This window comes from Cherax quadricarinatus, chromosome 3, assembly GCF_038502225.1.
Source record: "Cherax quadricarinatus isolate ZL_2023a chromosome 3, ASM3850222v1, whole genome shotgun sequence".
NCBI classification, from domain to species: domain Eukaryota; kingdom Metazoa; phylum Arthropoda; class Malacostraca; order Decapoda; family Parastacidae; genus Cherax; species Cherax quadricarinatus.
Genome location: NC_091294.1, coordinates 54,575,041 through 54,592,740, shown reverse-complemented (window position 1 = coordinate 54,592,740; position 17,700 = coordinate 54,575,041). Strand labels below are relative to the sequence as shown.

The following is a 17,700-nucleotide window of genomic DNA, read 5'->3' as shown; positions in this document are numbered from 1 at the left end:
AACAAAAAGATTAGGTGATGAAAGATTGAATATCAGATTGGAGGGAGAGAGTATGGAGGAGGTGAACGTATTCAGATATTTGGGAGTGGACGTGTCAGCGGATGGGTCTATGAAAGATGAGGTGAATCATAGAATTGATGAGGGAAAAAGAGTGAGTGGTGCACTTAGGAGTCTGTGGAGACAAAGAACTTTGTCCTTGGAGGCAAAGAGGGGAATGTATGAGAGTATAGTTTTACCAACGCTCTTATATGGGTGTGAAGCGTGGGTGATGAATGTTGCAGCGAGGAGAAGGCTGGAGGCAGTGGAGATGTCATGTCTGAGGGCAATGTGTGGTGTGAATATAATGCAGAGAATTCGTAGTTTGGAAGTTAGGAGGAGGTGCGGGATTACCAAAACTGTTGTCCAGAGGGCTGAGGAAGGGTTGTTGAGGTGGTTCGGACATGTAGAGAGAATGGAGCGAAACAGAATGACTTCAAGAGTGTATCAGTCTGTAGTGGAAGGAAGGCGGGGTAGGGGTCGGCCTAGGAAGGGTTGGAGGGAGGGGGTAAAGGAGGTTTTGTGTGCGAGGGGCTTGGACTTCCAGCAGGCATGCGTGAGCGTGTTTGATAGGAGTGAATGGAGACAAATGGTTTTTAATACTTGACGTGCTGTTGGAGTGTGAGCAAAGTAACATTTATGAAGGGATTCAGGGAAACCGGCAGGCCGGACTTGAGTCCTGGAGATGGGAAGTACAGTGCCTGCACTCTGAAGGAGGGGTGTTAATGTTGCAGTTTAAAAACTGTAGTGTAAAGCACCCTTCTGGCAAGACAGTGATGGAGTGAATGATGGTGAAAGTTTTTCTTTTTCGGGCCACCCTGCCTTGGTGGGAATCGGCCGGTGTGATAATAAAAAAAAAAAAAATAATTTTTTGTTCCTAGAATTTCTGATAGGGTTTTCCAGGTCTTTTTTATATCACCTCGTAAGTTGGATAATCTGTTCTCGTAATACAATTTTTTTGCCCTTCTTATCAGGCTGGTTAGGATTGACAAATAACGTTTTGTTTGGTCTATGGTTATGTGACCCATTCTGTACTGTTTTTCGTATAGGTGTTTTGTATTTATGGATTTTCAGACTTTTCCAGTTTTGTCTCAGAATATTTGGGATCAGTGATAGTGTCATTGGTCTGGGTTAGGAGAACAAGCTGTTATTGATAAAACTGACATGTTTGGGAAACTGTTCTCATGACTCGTGCGTAGCTGCTGCGCTTGGTGCCTCTGTGATACTTGAAAAATCTTGAAAATGACACAATGTTTGGATTTTGTCATATGTCAAATAGTATGCAGAAATCACTTCAGTCTTTAGTTCTTGATCTGCTCTACTTTCTGAAAGCTGTATCTTCAAAACAAAATTAAAAAACATACACACTTTTGACTGAATCTGTTTTATTATGCCAACTTTGACATTCCTTATTAGCTCATAAGTTTATTCTTTCAGCTACCTCCCTTTGTCAGTAACTTTCCTCAGCCTTGCTGCTCTTTATGACCATATGGATTTGGCACATTTTGTGAATGTATTAATTATACAGTTACTTTGTTCTCTTACTGCATTTATTTTCTCATTATAGGTTGGGCTTTTACAGTACTTCACTAATTGTATCATAAAATAATTTTAAAATACAAAATATATGTATATTTTCAGGATGATGATTTTCACAAGTCTGGCAACTTCCTGGAGCGCAGCATGAAACGTTTAGGTATTATTAGTAAAGGTTCTCATAACTACCACTTACTCATCCTCTTTGCTTTTTGCTTTGTTGTATTTCTTTTGTTGTGGGTGGCTTTAAAATTTAGGTGATCAGTTTAATAAATAAGGCATCCTTGTCTAGAATTTCATCTGTTCCACATGAAAGATTTTATACATCATTAACATTAATATGGGTATATTTATATATAAAAAATTTCAACATTTTAAGGTACAGTAGTTTAGTAATGCATACAATTAGAACACCTTCCTTTAAAACATTTTGGTTCTGGGATCTTGAAAGATTTTCTTTAAAGGTGTCCTGAGTGCATTTATGTCCATGCCCCAATAGTAGTCGGCATTTGATGCCTTCTTACTGCAGGTAGTTCATTAATTTTAGTTTAGCTCTTGTCCACTGCAGTACTTTGTAAGCATTATCACGTTGAAAAGCTAATTTCCCTCATTATTTACATTCGCTATGTATTTTATGTACAGGTCAGCCATAACTAATCCGGCAATTAGTTATCTGGTTCCATCAGTAATCCAACACTAATGTCGGTTAACATAATTTCAGATTTCATCATTATACTGACTGAGATCATTATATTGACTCAAATTTCATCATTATGCTGTCTCAGAAATTGTGCAGATAGTTGTAAATCCACAGCAGCAAGCCAGTGGAGGAGAAATCAGTGATGAAAATTGAGGAAGATGTAGCAGAGTCTCTATTGGTAGGTTAACCCCTTGACTGTTGCAACCCCCAATCCTGAGGTGTCTCCTGGTGTTGCAAAATTTAAAAAAAAAAAAAAAATTTCTTACGAAATGATAGAGAATCTTTTCCTGATTGTAATGACACCAAAAAAATTAAATTTGATGGAAAACTGATGGAATAACGCTCTCACGAAGTTAGCGACCTCGGCGATATTTACAAATCGGCAATTTCGCCCACTTTGAGCCCTATTTTCAGCTAATTACATTGTTTCAGTCTACCAAACTCATTGCTATTTCTTTAGAACTTCATTTTTTCTATCGATTGAGTACAGGAAACTGCCTATTTACCGATTTCAACTACCCAATAACATGGTCAGAAATTTACAATTTGGCCAATTTCACGAAAATTAAAAAATATGACGATTTCTAAATAAGGTCCAGAATGAACAATGCAGACATTCCTGGCTCTAAAATAACATTTTCTTTGTTCATCAGTCATGTCTCCAGGCCCATCTGATATTACTCTTGCTTTCTGTTTTGAATTTTTATTCAAACAAAAAATAGAAGATTTACTGTTATGCAGACTACTGCAATATTGTAATAATTGTACAAATAATGTCAACCTATTCATGACTGCATATTAGAATGGCTAGTTGGACATTTATTGGACAATGACATCATTTGTTTACTTTTGAGCATCAGCAAACATCAAACATTTCCCCTACTTTGAACTCCATTTCCAGGTTCTTTTTATAGTAAAACCAATCAAAATCACCTCTATTTCTAAAATATGTTTTCCATTCTATCAAATGAGACCAAGAAAACAAGAATATAACCATAAATACTATACAAAAATAGACCACAAAATCGGCATTTTAATTAAAAAAAACGGTCGGAGTTTTTTTTTTTTCTCATTATGCACTGCGTGCTCCAGGATTTTTTTATATGGTGCACACTGACCACACAGACCCATTCTCTCACATGTGGCCCTACCAGCTTTCTCCTGCTTGATTTGAAGCTGCTAGAATTTATGAGTATATATACGTCAAACAGGGTACCTCATAAGACGTATATATATGACCGAAACAGTCAAAGGGTTAATTAAGTGCATTCTGACCTAACCACTCTGTAATTCAGCAAACTCACTAATCCGGCACACTACAGGTCCCAATGATGCCAGATTAGTGATGGCTGACCTGTATTGAATATTGTACATGCCATAATATTGATCAGGAATGTAATTTAAAGCAAGGTTCACTTTAATATCTAATTGATGTATGTACTATGTTTATATGCTGATATTTTATATTACATGATCATGTCATTAAAGTATACATGTAATTTAATAATTGCACAATATACATTGAGCAATGTTTATGCACAAACATTGTACATGCATTCAAGTGAAATATAAGGCAAGAATGTGCCACAGGAACATCTGGAAATATGTTATCACCCAGAATCACAATAAGTGGGATAATCTAGATGAGGAAGTGATATACTCATTACACAGTTTTAAAGATAGTTAAACTGAGAAAAATATTTTATGTCAGTATAATTTTCCTTGTTTTCTCACTATAAAAATTTTACAAGTGGAAAAATATTATTTTTTATTACAAGAAATTAATCATTACAGTTACCCATAATACCTTGTTAATGCCCTGTAGTTTACCTTGTTTAGGGCCTGTTCTTATGATATTGTAACCTTTATAAAATGGCAGAGATTTATTTTGTGATAATATACAAGATATATACCGTAGTATTTTGTTTCACTTAACACCTATTGAATGTATTAACTAGGCTTAAAAATATTTAGTTAGGTATCTCTGAAGGTAGACCTTTAAGTGGTTGCCAGAATTTTTTTTTATAGATTTTTTTTTTATTTCACTCATGAGAATGACTTCTCTAATAAGCTTCAAATTTTCATCCCTAGTGTGCTTTCTAGAAAGCAAGCTTCTAATTTGCTAATTTTATTAAATAAAAATTAACTGTATGTTGATTTGCATTCAGTAACTAAAAAATGGCTCTTCTGAGCAACTTCAAAAATATTGATGTTGATTTATTCCATAAGGAGAATGACCAGATTCAGACTGTGTAGCTGGGAATTTGAAGTTTGTGAAATTTTTATAAAATTGGGAATCAGATCAATCACTGGAGAATGCCTTTTCTGATAGGCATCAAACACTAAATAATGCAAATCCAATTAATTTGTTCCAGACACTCAGAAATAAAACAAAAAAACTTTTTTAACTTAAAGATAGATTTACAAGCACAAAAGAATGAGAATTCAGCATGACAGTTACCTTTATTGAAGGCTGTTGTTGATGAATGGAAGACAGGGAGGAGGAGAGAAGGAAGAGAGGTTGTTGTTTGGAAGGGGAATCCCCCTCCATAAGGGCTCTAGGTCACTTCAGGAGTTACTTCACTAGTCACTTCACTAGCCACTTCCCTAGCTTAAATATAGATTTACATGCAGAAAAGAATGCCAAATAAATATAAAGCACTAATAAAATGTATAAATGAACATTTAACATCACAAGTACCTTTATTGAAGACTCTTGTTGGTGTATGGCAGACAGGGCAGAGGGAGGGGAGGCGAGTTTATTGTTGGAGAATATGACACTAATATCAACTCTATGACTTATTTATCTATCACAGTTCAACTAATATGACATAATAAACAATATTAATAACATAGAAACATGGAATATACTCTAGAACAGTGGTTCCCAACCTTCTCTTACTCCCGCACCCCTATAAAATTTTTGCTCTAACCTCGCACCCCCTACAATTTAAACTTTGTTCAAGGATAAAGGATGTGGAATCATACTAAATTTTATCAAAAGAAGATATTTATTTCACTTTCTAATATATGTGAACAAAAATCAGACTTACAGAAAAGAAACATATCACAGAATGATATCTGAATACACCTTACAAAAATAATAACTCTTGCTTGAAATATATACAAAAAAGTAAAATCAAGAGCTAGCTTTCAAACCTTTAGAAAGGAATTTTATTTTTTTAATATGTAAAAAATCAAACATGGACAAGAAAGGATGTCTCCGATTAACATTTGAATATACCATACAAAAAATAGTTACTTTCTTTAAATATGTACAAGATAATAAAATCAAAAGGCTGACTTCAAAAAAGTTTGCGAATCCATTTTAATTCAATGACTATTGTTCCTGTTTCTTGCTTGAGAGTTTTTCAAAATAGGGAACTATGTTGGTGATAGCAACACGCATGTCTGCCTGTGCATTCAAACGATTTCTAGATTTTGTCTTAATTGACAAAAGAGTACTAAATCCTGATTCACATAAGTAAGTTGTCGCAAATGGAATGAGCACAGTTAGTGCAGTTTCACAAAGTCTTGGAAATAGAACCATAGCCGAGCACCAATACTCTTCCAAAGTTTTACTCTCAAATTGCATTTCAAGAGCACGATTTGAATGCAGATCTATAAGATCTTCTTTCAGCTCTCCATCTGACATTTTGTCCAAATTGAAGGAGTAAGGATTCATAATCCATTCTTCAGATGATTCCAGCTTCCCTACACCAAAATATCTATCAAATGATGCCTACAGCACTTCCAAATGAGTCACAATTTCTCCACAAACACTAGGAATCAAACTTGAAGATTCATTACCATCAGCTATTTCTTCAAGTGATGAAAAATTTGAAAGATTTCCTCTTTTCACTCGTTGACACCACAGATATAACTTACCTTTGAATGCATTTAGCTTTTCATAGCAATTCAGCATGTTTATATTTTTACCTTGAAGTGATAAACTCAGATCATTCATACGAGTAAATATGTCACTCAAATACGCTAGAATTTGATTGAATTCTTGCAATTCCAACTCTTCAAGCAGATCACAGTGACGTTCCTTCAGAAATACTTTGATTTCTTCCCGCAGTTAGAAGAAGCGGATTAAAACTCTCCCATGGGAGAGCCATCGGACTTCTGTGTGGAAAAGTAAAACTGTATGTTCACTTCCAAGATCTTCACAAAGTGACTTAAAAAGGCGGTGATTTTGAGCACGACCCCTAATCCAGTTGATGGTTTTTACTGAAGTATCAAGGACTTTCTTCAATTTTGGAGGCAAGGTTTTTGATGCCAAAGCATGACAATGAAGGAAACAGTGAGTACCCTGCAAGTATGGAATCTCCTGTTTCATCAGTGCAAAAAACCCAGATTTATTTCCCAGCATAGCAGGAGCGCCATCAGTACACACAGATCCAATAATTTGGATATCCAATTCATATTTTGCAAATAAGTCTTTCACAAACTGAAACAAATCTTTTGCTTTGGTGGTTGTTTTCAGTTGTTCACAGAAAAGGAAGTTCTCCTTTATGGCTTCATCATGAACATACCCCACCAGTGCAATAAGTTGACTGCAATTAGAAACATCAGTAGTTTCTTCCAACTGAAGGGAGATTTTCAAGGGACTAGCCTTCATATGTGAGATAACTTGTTCCAAAATATCTGAACTCAAATCATCAATTCGGCTTCGAATAACATTACAGTGGACCCCCGCATAACGATATTAATCCGTTCCTGAGAGCTCATTGTTATGCGAAATTATCGTTATGCGAATGAATTTTCCCCATAAGAAATAATGGAAATCAAATTAATCTGTGCAAGACACCCAAAAGTATGAAAAAAACAATTTTTTACCACATGAACTATTAATTTTAATACACACAAATTGAAAAAGGCATGCACAATTACATGACACTTACCTTTATTGAAGATCTGGTGATGATTGATGGGATGGGAGGAGGAGAGAGTCTTAGCGTTTAGAAGGGGAATCCCCTTCCATTAAGACTTGAGGTGTCAAGTCCTTTTCTGGGGTTACTTCCCTTCTTCTTTTAATGCCACTAGGACCAGCTTGAGAGTCACTGGACTTCTGTCGCACAACATATCTGTCCATAGTGGCCTGTACCTCTCGTTCCTTTATGACTTCCCTAAAGTGTTTCACAACATTGTCAGTGTAATAGTCACCAGCACGGCTTGCAATAGCTGTGTGAGGGTGATTTTCATCCATAAAGGTTTGCACTTTCAGCCACATTGCACAGATTTCCTTAATCTTTGTAGTAGGCAACTTCTTCAATTTCTCTCTCCCCTCCTCCGAACCAGTTTCCTCAGGTCTGGCCTCTTGCTGTTGAAGTTGATCTAGCAGCTCATCAGTGGTTAGTTCTTCATTGTCCTCCTCCACCAACTCTTCCACATCCTCCCCACTAACCTCCAACCCCAAGGACTTTCCCAATGCCACAATGGATTCCTCAACTGGCATATTCCTCTCAGGGTTAGCCTGAAACCCTTCAAAATCCCTTTGGTCTACACATTCTGGCCACAGTTTCTTCCAAGCAGAGTTCAAGGTCCTCTTAGTCACTCCCTCCCAAGTCTTACCTATAAGGTTTACACAATTGAGGATATTAAAGTGCTCTCTCCAAAACTCTCTTAGAGTCAGTTGAGTTTCTGAGGTCACTACAAAGCACCTTTCAAACAGAGCTTTTGTGTACAGTTTTTTGAAGTTTGCAATAACCTGCTGGTCCATGGGCTGCAGGAGAGGAGTGGTATTAGGAGGCAAAAACTTCACCTTAATGAAGCTCATGTCCCCATAAAGTCACTCTGCCACGTCTGTAGGATGACCAGGGGAATTGTCTAACACCAGGAGGCACTTAAGGTCTAATTTCTTTTCAGTTAGGTAATCTTTCACATTGGGGGCAAATGCATGGTGTAACCAGTCATAGAAAAAGTCCCTAGTGACCCATGCCTTAGTGTTTGCCCTCCACAGCACACACAAATTAGCCTTGAGGATATTCTTTTGCCTGAATGCTCTGGGAATTTCTGAGTGATACACTAATAAAGGCTTCACTTTGCAATCACCACTAGCATTGGAACACATCAACAGAGTAAGCCTGTCTCTCATAGGCTTATGTCCTGGGAGTGCCTTTTCCTCCTGAGTAATGTAGGTCCTGCTTGGCATTTTCTTCCAAAACAGGCCTGTTTCATCACAATTAAACACTTGTTCAGGTTTCAGTCCTTCACTGTCTATGTACTCCTTGAATTCCTGCACATATTTTTCAGCTGCTTTGTGGTCTGAACTGGCAGCCTCACCATGCCTTATCACACTATGTATGCCACTACGCTTCTTAAATCTCTCAAACCAACCTTTGCTGGCCTTAAATTCACTCACATCATCACTAGTTGCAGGCATTTTTTTAATTAAATCCTCATGCAACTTCCTAGCCTTTTCACTTATGATCACTTGAGAGATGCTATCTCCTGCTATCTGTTTTTCATTTATCCACACCAATAAGAGTCTCTCAACATCTTCCATCACTTGCGATCTCTGTTTCGAAAACACAGTTGAACCTTTGGCAAGAACAGCTTCCTTGATTGCCGTTTTGTTGCCCACAATAGTAGCGATGGTTGATTGGGGTTTATTGTACAACCTGGCCAGCTCGGAGACACGCACTCCACTTTCATACTTATCAGTGATCTCTTTCTTCGTCTCTATAGTAATTCTCACCCTTATTGCTGTAGGGTTGGCACTAGAAGCTTTCTTGGGGCCCATGGTCACTTATTTTGCAGATAAAATTTCCAAAAACACTGTAATAATACGAAATGTTCCGATTGTATGCTTGGATGTTACCACGGAGGCTGGCTTGTAAACAATGCCACCGGCGGAACATGAGGCTGGCTCAGGCCGCACATTAGACGCGTCTCGGACGAACAGCGTTGAGCGGGTTTTTTAGCGGTATGCGAGGCAAAATCTTAGCGTTAAAATGTATTGGTATGCGGATTTAACGTTATGTAAGGCCAACGGTATGCGGGGGTCCACTGTATTTGACAGTGGCACTAATTCAAGCTTCTTTCTTGTTTCATTTCCGAGAATAGTTGTAGCCATTTCTAATGCACATGGTTTGATAAGCTCTTCTGCAATAGTATGAGGTTTCTTAGACTTTGCTACTTTGTACGCCACTTGGTATGAAGCCATCACCAGTGGTTTGTTAACAGATATAAACCCTAATTTTGGAATGGTTGCTCGAGAGTCAAAACGGGCGTAGTCATCATTCCATTTCCTTTTCTTCGACATGGTGAAGGGTTATGATGATAATCTGAAATAAAGAGATGAAAATAAAGATAATGGTAATTTTACTATGATTATTGAATATTAACCCTTTGACTGTTTCAGGCCCCTTTCTGAAACTGTCATTCTATGTCGCTAAATTTTTGAAAAAAAAAAAAAAAATTTTTCTTATGAAATGATAGAGAATCTTTTCCCGGTGGTAGTGACACCAAAAGTTCGAAATTTGGTCGAAAACTCATGGAATTACGCTCCTGCGAAGTTATCGGTCTAGGCGACATATGCGTATCGGCGATTTTGCCGACTTTGAGCCCTACTTTCAGCCAATTCCGTTGTTCCAGTTGACCAAACTCATAGCTATTTTTTTAGAACTCCATTTTATCTATCAGCTGAGTACAAGAAACCTCCCATTTACCAATTTGGACTACCCAATATTGTGGTCAGAAATTGGCAATTTGGCCAATTTCACGCAAACTAAAAAAGATGCCAATTTCAAAATAGGGTCCAGAATAAACAAGGTAGACATTCTTGGCACTAAAATAACATATCCTCTGTTCATTAGTCACATCTCTAGGCCCCTCTTATATTATTATTGCTTTCTATTTTGATTTTTTATTCATACAAAAAAATACAAAATTTACTGTTATGCAGACTACTGCATTATTGTAAAAATGGTATAAATAATATCAGTGCACTAGTGAAAGAACATTAGACTCCCCAGTTGACGTGTATTGGACGTGTGGTGTGATTTGTTTACTCCTGAACATTGGTAAAAATCGAACATTTCCGCTAGTTTGAGCTCAGTTTCAAGGTCGTTTTCATCGTCAAAGTAATGAAAATCATCTCTATTTCTGTAATATGTTTTCCATTTTATCACCTGAGACCATGAAAACGCAAATACATCGATAAACACTATACGAAAATACACCTCAAAGTCAGCATTTTAATCCAAAAAAACGATCAGTTTTTTTTTCTCATTAAGCACTGTGTGCTGCAAGATTTTTTTTATGTGGTGCACACTGACCACACAGACCCATTTTCTCGCATGTGGGCCTACCAGCTTTCTTCCGCTTGATTTGAAGCCGCTAGAATTATTGAGTATATATACGTCTGAAACACTGGCTCGGAAGACGTGTATATACGACCAAAACAGTCAAAGGGTTAATAAGTAATAAATGAATCAATTTCCTGTTATTAAGATGGACACTTCTCGCACCCCCTGGAATGATGTCTCGCACCCCCAGGGGGTGTGAGCACCCCTGGTTGGGAACCCCTGCTCTAGAATGAATAAAATAAGTCACTATGAATGTCACAAGAGGTGTTCTGTTTTTGTTGTTGGGTGTATAAGGGCCACTGTGAGCATAAGCTGTCCATAATGGTGGTGAAGCAGCAGCTGAGGCGGCGGTGTTTTCTGTAGCCCTATGTAACTCCAACAACATTGGAGGAGTTAATAGAATCGCTGAATCACAGATGAAGGCACCCTCTACCACCATCACAACCACTGCCACCATCATAACCACTACCACCCTCTACCACCATCACTACCACTATCACAACTGCTACCACCCTCTATTACCATCACTACCACCCTCTACCACTATAACAACTGCTACCACTCTACCACCACCACTTTCATATTTTTCTACAAACTTTTTCTTAAATTATGTGTGTTTCTCACATTCTTTACCAAAGGGCTGGCACTAGAAGCTTTCTTTGGAGCTATGGTGATTTATTTAGCAGTTGCAAGCACTAAAACAAATGGAATGTTATGAAATGCATCATATGAACTCGTGGGATCATCCTCGCTCACTGATAAACAATGGCACACTGGCTGGGAATGAAGTGTGAGGCAGCTCGGGGCTGTGTGTACGCGTCCCAGATGAATGACTATTTGCAAGTTAATGTTTTGATGAGAAAAAACATTACAATTTCTGAAAATAATGACTTTTGAGCCATACGAAAATCAAGGGTCCACTGTGTTTCAAATTGGATTATCTGAAAACCCAAAATCAAATACTTTTCCTGTAGGTTTGTAGAAAATTTTAAATAAATTAGAACTAAAAAAAAAGAAAAATATTGAAACTCAAATTATGGCATTTTTCATTTCATGTGTTGAGAGAGTTGTTAAATGCAATATTTTTGTAAGAGTTAATTCCAAGACTTGTCATGTGCTGGGTACAGTGTTCTCATCTAACATTAATTCCTCCATGGCTTTACTTTGTCACTTCAGATGCTTTATCTGTTTGGCTTCAAAATTTAAATCCCTAGTTAATTATAATTAGGGTCAGATTCATGTGCAGGGGCCCTTTTCTCACTGTTATACAAACTATTTGTCTTTTTGGCAAGCTTCAAAATTTCAGAATTACATATGTATCTCACTTAGAAGCAGTGGCAGACCTACATTTTTGGAGCTGTGAAGTTTGCACATAAGTTTGTGGATTTATCAGAGCTTAATGTTAGGGTAGAACTTAAGTGGGTTGGGCAAATATTCTGTTAGTGGGTTGGATTTGTGAAGGACCTGCCCAGTATGGGCCAACAGACCTACTGCAGTGTTCCTCCTTTCTTATGTTCTTATGTTAACTGTTATGAGGGCCCCTTTGCAACCAATAACAACTAGCCTACATGATACTTTAATAACCTTTTAATATTTATTTTAATTATTTATATTGAATTACATTATATAATTAACCCTTTCAGGGTCCGTGCTGTAGATCTACAGCTTTGAGCTGAGGGTCCAAACCGTAAAACTACGCCAAAATTCTAGCGGCCTCAAATTTAGCTCGAGAAGGCTGGTAGGCCTACATCTAAGAGAATGGGTCTGGTGGTCAGTGTGCACACTATAGAGAAAAAATCCAGACACCCGCATGGCATTGTGGGAACACTGCCAAAGTGGCTTTGTTCACCATGTCTGGCGGCAAGGAAGTTCTCACTCCCCTGACAAATTCTGACTCTCCTCTTCCCAACTTATAGTTCTAAGACTGATGGAAGTGGATCTGAAGAGAAATTCTATGGTTCTGAACCATATGGTACATTGTACCATATGGTACAATGGTACCATATGGTACAATTGTGCCATACAAAATGGTATATGGTACAATGGTATCATGTGGTACAATGTACAATATAGTACATTGTACCATATGGTACAGGGCACAGGGACCCTAATGGAAATATGTCTGACTTTTTTTTTTAGGTTATCCTAGGTCTCCAGGCATATGCTGCTATGTATGATAATCTATGTAACTTTATTTGTGTATACCTAAATAAACTTAGGATGCCACATGTGCTTGAGTAAGTTTATTCAGGTGTACACAAATACAGTTACATAGATTATCATACATAGCAGCACATGTATAAAATCCTAGGATAACCTAAAAAAAATCAGGGTGACTTGTATCCATAGGGATCCCTGTATCTGTATCATATGGTGCCCTGTACCATATGGTACCATGTAACATATGGTACCCTATACAATATGCTACCCTGTACCATATAGTATTCTGTATGGTATGGTACCCTGTACCATATGGTACAATATACTATATGGTACCCTGTACCATATGGTATCCTGTACCATATGGTATCCTGTAACATATACCCTGTACCACATGGCCAGTAGGAGGTGTTGGTGCCAAGAGGCACCAGCCAGGACTGAGTGAGTGAGTGGGGGACACTAACTCAGCAGTTTCCAAGACAAAGTGCTTCATCATCCACCTCTAGCAACATGTCCAGTGCCTGTACTTATGTAAAAATATATAATAGAACATCACTAATATAATTTTTTTTTTGCATTTTCTGTTGTAAACAATTATTGTAAATGAAATATTGATGAAAATGTTAGTGCGGTTATTGTGTTGAATACAGCAGTACCATATGGTATAATGTACCATATGGTACTATTGCATCATTTGGTACCATTGTACCATATGGTACCATAATATTTTCATCATTATTTTGTTTACAATAAACTTGTAAACATGTTTTGTAAGCAATATAATGATAAACAAATTAGTACAGCTTTTGTGTTGGATACAATGAGTTTACATTATACATTATACTGGTTTCACAGGCAACAAAAGTTACTGGAAAAAATATTAGAAAAGAGAAGAAAAAAGTAACAAAAACCTAAAATAAAATAATGAGACTTAACGGAAGTCACAGATGTTGCTGCCACCGGGTCATTGAGGGTCAACTTCACGCCTCTATATCTCGGTAACTACTGATCAAAAAAAAATTTTTTTGTTTTATTACCTACAGAAAATTATTATCTTTAATTCTGTAAGAAAAAAAAATTTTCTTTTTTTCGAAAATTCTTAGACCCTGGTGCACCCTTTGACATTTGGCCTCTGGACCCTGAAAGTTTTTTTTTTTTTTTTTTTTTTTTTTTTTTTTTTTTTTTTTTTTTTTTTATCACACTGGCCGATTCCCACCTAGGCAGGGTGGCTTGAAAAAGAAAAACTTTCACCATCATTCACTCCATCACTGTCTTGCCAGGAGGGTGCTTTACACTACAGTTTTTAAACTGCAACATTAACACCCCTCCTTCAGAGTGCAGGCACTGTACTTCCCATCTCCAGGACTCAAGTCCGGCCTGCCGGTTTCCCTGAACCCCTTCATAAATGTTACTTTGCTCACACTCCAACAGCACGTCAAGTATTAAAAACCATTTGTCTCCATTCACTCCTATCAAACACGCTCGCGCATGCCTGCTGGAAGTCCAAGCCCCTCGCACACAAAACCTCCTTTACCCCCTCTCTCCAACCTTTCCTAGGCCGACCCCTACCCCGCCTTCCTTCCGCTACAGACTGATACACTCGTGAAGTCACTCTGTTTTGCTCCATTCTCTCTACATGTCCGAACCACCTCAACAACCCTTCCTCAACCCTCTGGACAACAGTTTTGGTAATCCCGCACCTCCTCCTAACTTCCAAACTACGAATTCTCTGCATTATATTCACACCACACATTGCCCTCAGACATGATATCTCCACTGCCTCCAGCCTTCTCCTTGCTGCAACATTCATCACCCATGCTTCACACCCATATAAGAGCGTTGGTAAAACTATACTCTCATACATTCCCCTCTTTGCCTCCAAGGACAAAGTTCTTTGCCTCCACAGACTCCTAAGTGCACCACTCACCCTTTTCCCCTCATCAATTCTATGATTCACCTCATCTTAATATTATTTAAAAAAAAAAAACCTTCTCATACAATAGACCCAAAATTTTTAAGCAATGTGGACTAAGGTGGCTTTTGGGACCCCTCTGGGACTAGGGGCCCAGAAGCTTAATTAAACTTTATTAGTTTCACAGTAGATCCGCTGTTGCTTAGAAGAAGGTTGGTAAAGCTAGTGGAGTGTGTAGAGGCTATACTGTCAATTTTAATTTTGAAATGGCATGGTATTTTGCATTAAATAAATGGAGTATGTCTTGATGCTGGTGAAGGGCTCTTGAGTCAAGAAACCGACCTGTCTTCCCCTCCCTTCATTGGACTGATATTGAATGCCTCCCATTCCCCAGATGCTGTATGACCCCTATGGGTTTAGTATCTCCATTTTATAACAGTTAATAAACTTTAATTTGTTAGTTTCTGTACAATTACTAAAGAATGCATCTTCATGTCTGCTTCAAACCTAGTGGCTGTGTGTTTCCTCAAAAGAAGTTTCTGTGAAATAACTGGAGTATGTCTTTTCTGATCATAAACAAGTTAGTGTTCAGTTTTGAGTTATCCTAGTATTCGTCTATATGTGATTGCAAGGGTTGAGTCTCTACTCCTGGCTCCACCTTTTTGGTGGATGCTGCTATGTTCACACACTCCTGGCTTCAAGAACCTCATCATATCTCTTTTTAAAGTTATGTTTGGATCCTGCTGCTACCACTTCACTCTCTAGGTTGTTCCACTTCCTGACTACTCTAAAGCTGAAAAATTTCTTCCTAATACCTTGTGATTCATCAGTTTTTTCAGCTTCCTTTCTACTGGATGCAGTATATTCCTGCTACTGGATATTATCCCTGCAACTGGGTGCAATATATTCCTGCTTCTGGATATAGTATATTCCTGCTACTGGATACGGTATATTCCTGCTACAGGCTACAGTATATTCCTGCTACTGGATGTGGTATGTTCCTGCTACTGGCTGCAGTATACAGTGGACCCCCGCCTTACGATGGCATTGCGTTACGTTAAATCTGCCATACGATACATTTTAACGCAAAAATTTTGCCTCGCCTTATGTGATTCGTCCAGGATGAGTCCCACATGTGGCCTCAGCGTCAGTGTTTACAAGCCAGCCAGTGTGGTCGCATCTACGCATACATTCAGTACATTTCACATTATCACATTGTTTTTAGTGCTTGTAACTGCAAAATAAGTCACCATGAACCCCAAGAAAGCTTCTAGTGCCATCCCTGTGGTAAAAAGGGTGAGAATTAGTATGGAATTGAAAAAAAGAGATTAAGGAAATGTGTGCAAAGTGGCTTAAAGTGCAAACCTTTATGGATGAAAATCACCCTCACACAGCTATTGCAAGCCGTGCTGGTGACTATTACAATGACAATGTTGTGAACCGCTTTAGACAAATCATAAAGGAACGAGAGGTATAGAGCTCTATGGACAGATATGTTGTGCAACAGAGGTCCAGTGACTCTCAAGCTGGTCCTAGTGGCATTAAAAGAAGAAGGGAAGTAGTCTCAGAAAAGGACTTAATACCTCAAGTCCTAATGGAAGGGGATTCCCCTTCTAAACAATAACAACTTCCACACACACCCCTCCTCCCATCCCATCAATCATCACCAGATCTTCAATAAAGGTAAGTGTCATGTATTCTATTCTTAGTAGAGTATTAACCCTTTGAGGGTCAACAGGCCCTCTCAGAAACTCGTTCTCAGGGTCGGCCAAATTTAAAAAAAACAAAAATTATTTTTTCTTATGAAAAGATAGAGAATCTTTTCCCGATCATAATGACACCAAAATTATGAGATTTGATGGAAAACCTACAGAATTATGCTCTCGCGAAGTTAGCGGTCTCGGCGATGTTTACGCATCGGCGATTTTGCCCACTTTGAGCCCCATTTTCGGCCAATTCCACTGTACTAGTCGACAAAAAACATGAATATTTCGCTAGAAATACATTTTTTCTATTGAATGAGTGCAAGAAACCACCCATTTACCATTTTCAACTATCCAATACAGTGGTCAGAATTTAGCAATTTTGCCAATTTCACACAAATTTCAAAAAATGCCAATTTCCGAATAGGGTCCAGAACAAACAAGAAATACATTCCTGGCAATAAAATGACATTTCCTCTGTTCATTAGTCACGTCTCAAGGCCCCTCTTACATTCTTTTGCTTTCCACTTTGAATTTTTATTCTCACGAAAAATAGAAAATTTACTGTTATGCAGATTACTGCATTAGTGTAAAAAATGGTATAAATCATATTGGCGCACTTACAAAAGAATGTTAGACTCACCAGTTGACGTGTATTGGACGCTTGGCATGATTTGTTTACTTTTGAACTTTGGTAAAAATCGAACATTTCCGCTACTTTGAGCTCAATTTCAAGGTACTTTTCATTGTAAAACCAGTCAAAATCATCTCAATTTCTGTGATATGCCTTCCATTCTATAAAATGAGACCAAGAAAACTAGAATACAACAATAAATACCATACGAAAATACAGTGCAAAGTTGCTGTTTTATGCCAAAAAAACGGTCAAAGTTTTTTTTTTCTCATTATGCACTGTGTGCTGCAGGATTTTTTTTATACCATGCACACTGACCACATAGACCCATTCTTTCATAAGGAGGCCTACCAGCCTTTTCCCGAGAGATTTGACGGCGCTAGAATTTATGCGTACTAGTACGTCAAAAACCCCTGTGCGTAAGACGTACTAGTACGGCCGAAACCCTCAAAGGGTTAACTGTGCATGTCTTCAGTTTGTGTGTATTAAAATTAATATTTCATGTGGTAAAAAATTTTTTTTTCATACTTTTGGGTGTCTTGCACGGATTAATTTGATTTCCATTATTTCTTATGGGAAAATTAATTCGCCTTACGATAATTTCAGCATACGATGAGCTCTCGGGAACGGATTAATATCGTAAGGCGGGGGTCCACTGTATTCCTGCTACTTATCCAGTAGCAGTAATACAGTGGACCCCCGCC

The 17,700-nt window shown here is 38.0% G+C and overlaps 1 protein-coding gene across 4 annotated transcripts in view; it reads left to right on the top strand.

The window, feature by feature from the left end:
* Positions 1-17,700, top strand: part of LOC128705960 (BET1 homolog) — a 233,503-nt gene that overhangs the window by 163,549 nt on the left and 52,254 nt on the right. For 3 of the 4 annotated variants that reach the window (XM_070091838.1, XM_070091841.1, XM_070091834.1), the window contains one exon: positions 1,678-4,189. The exons of the other annotated variant lie outside the window; for it this stretch is intronic. In XM_070091838.1, coding sequence (XP_069947939.1) covers positions 1,678-1,833 — 156 coding nt within the window. In that variant the 3' untranslated portion in view covers positions 1,834-4,189. Of the gene's footprint in view, positions 1-1,677; positions 4,190-17,700 lie in introns of those variants that run through there. 4 annotated transcript variants of the gene reach the window in all.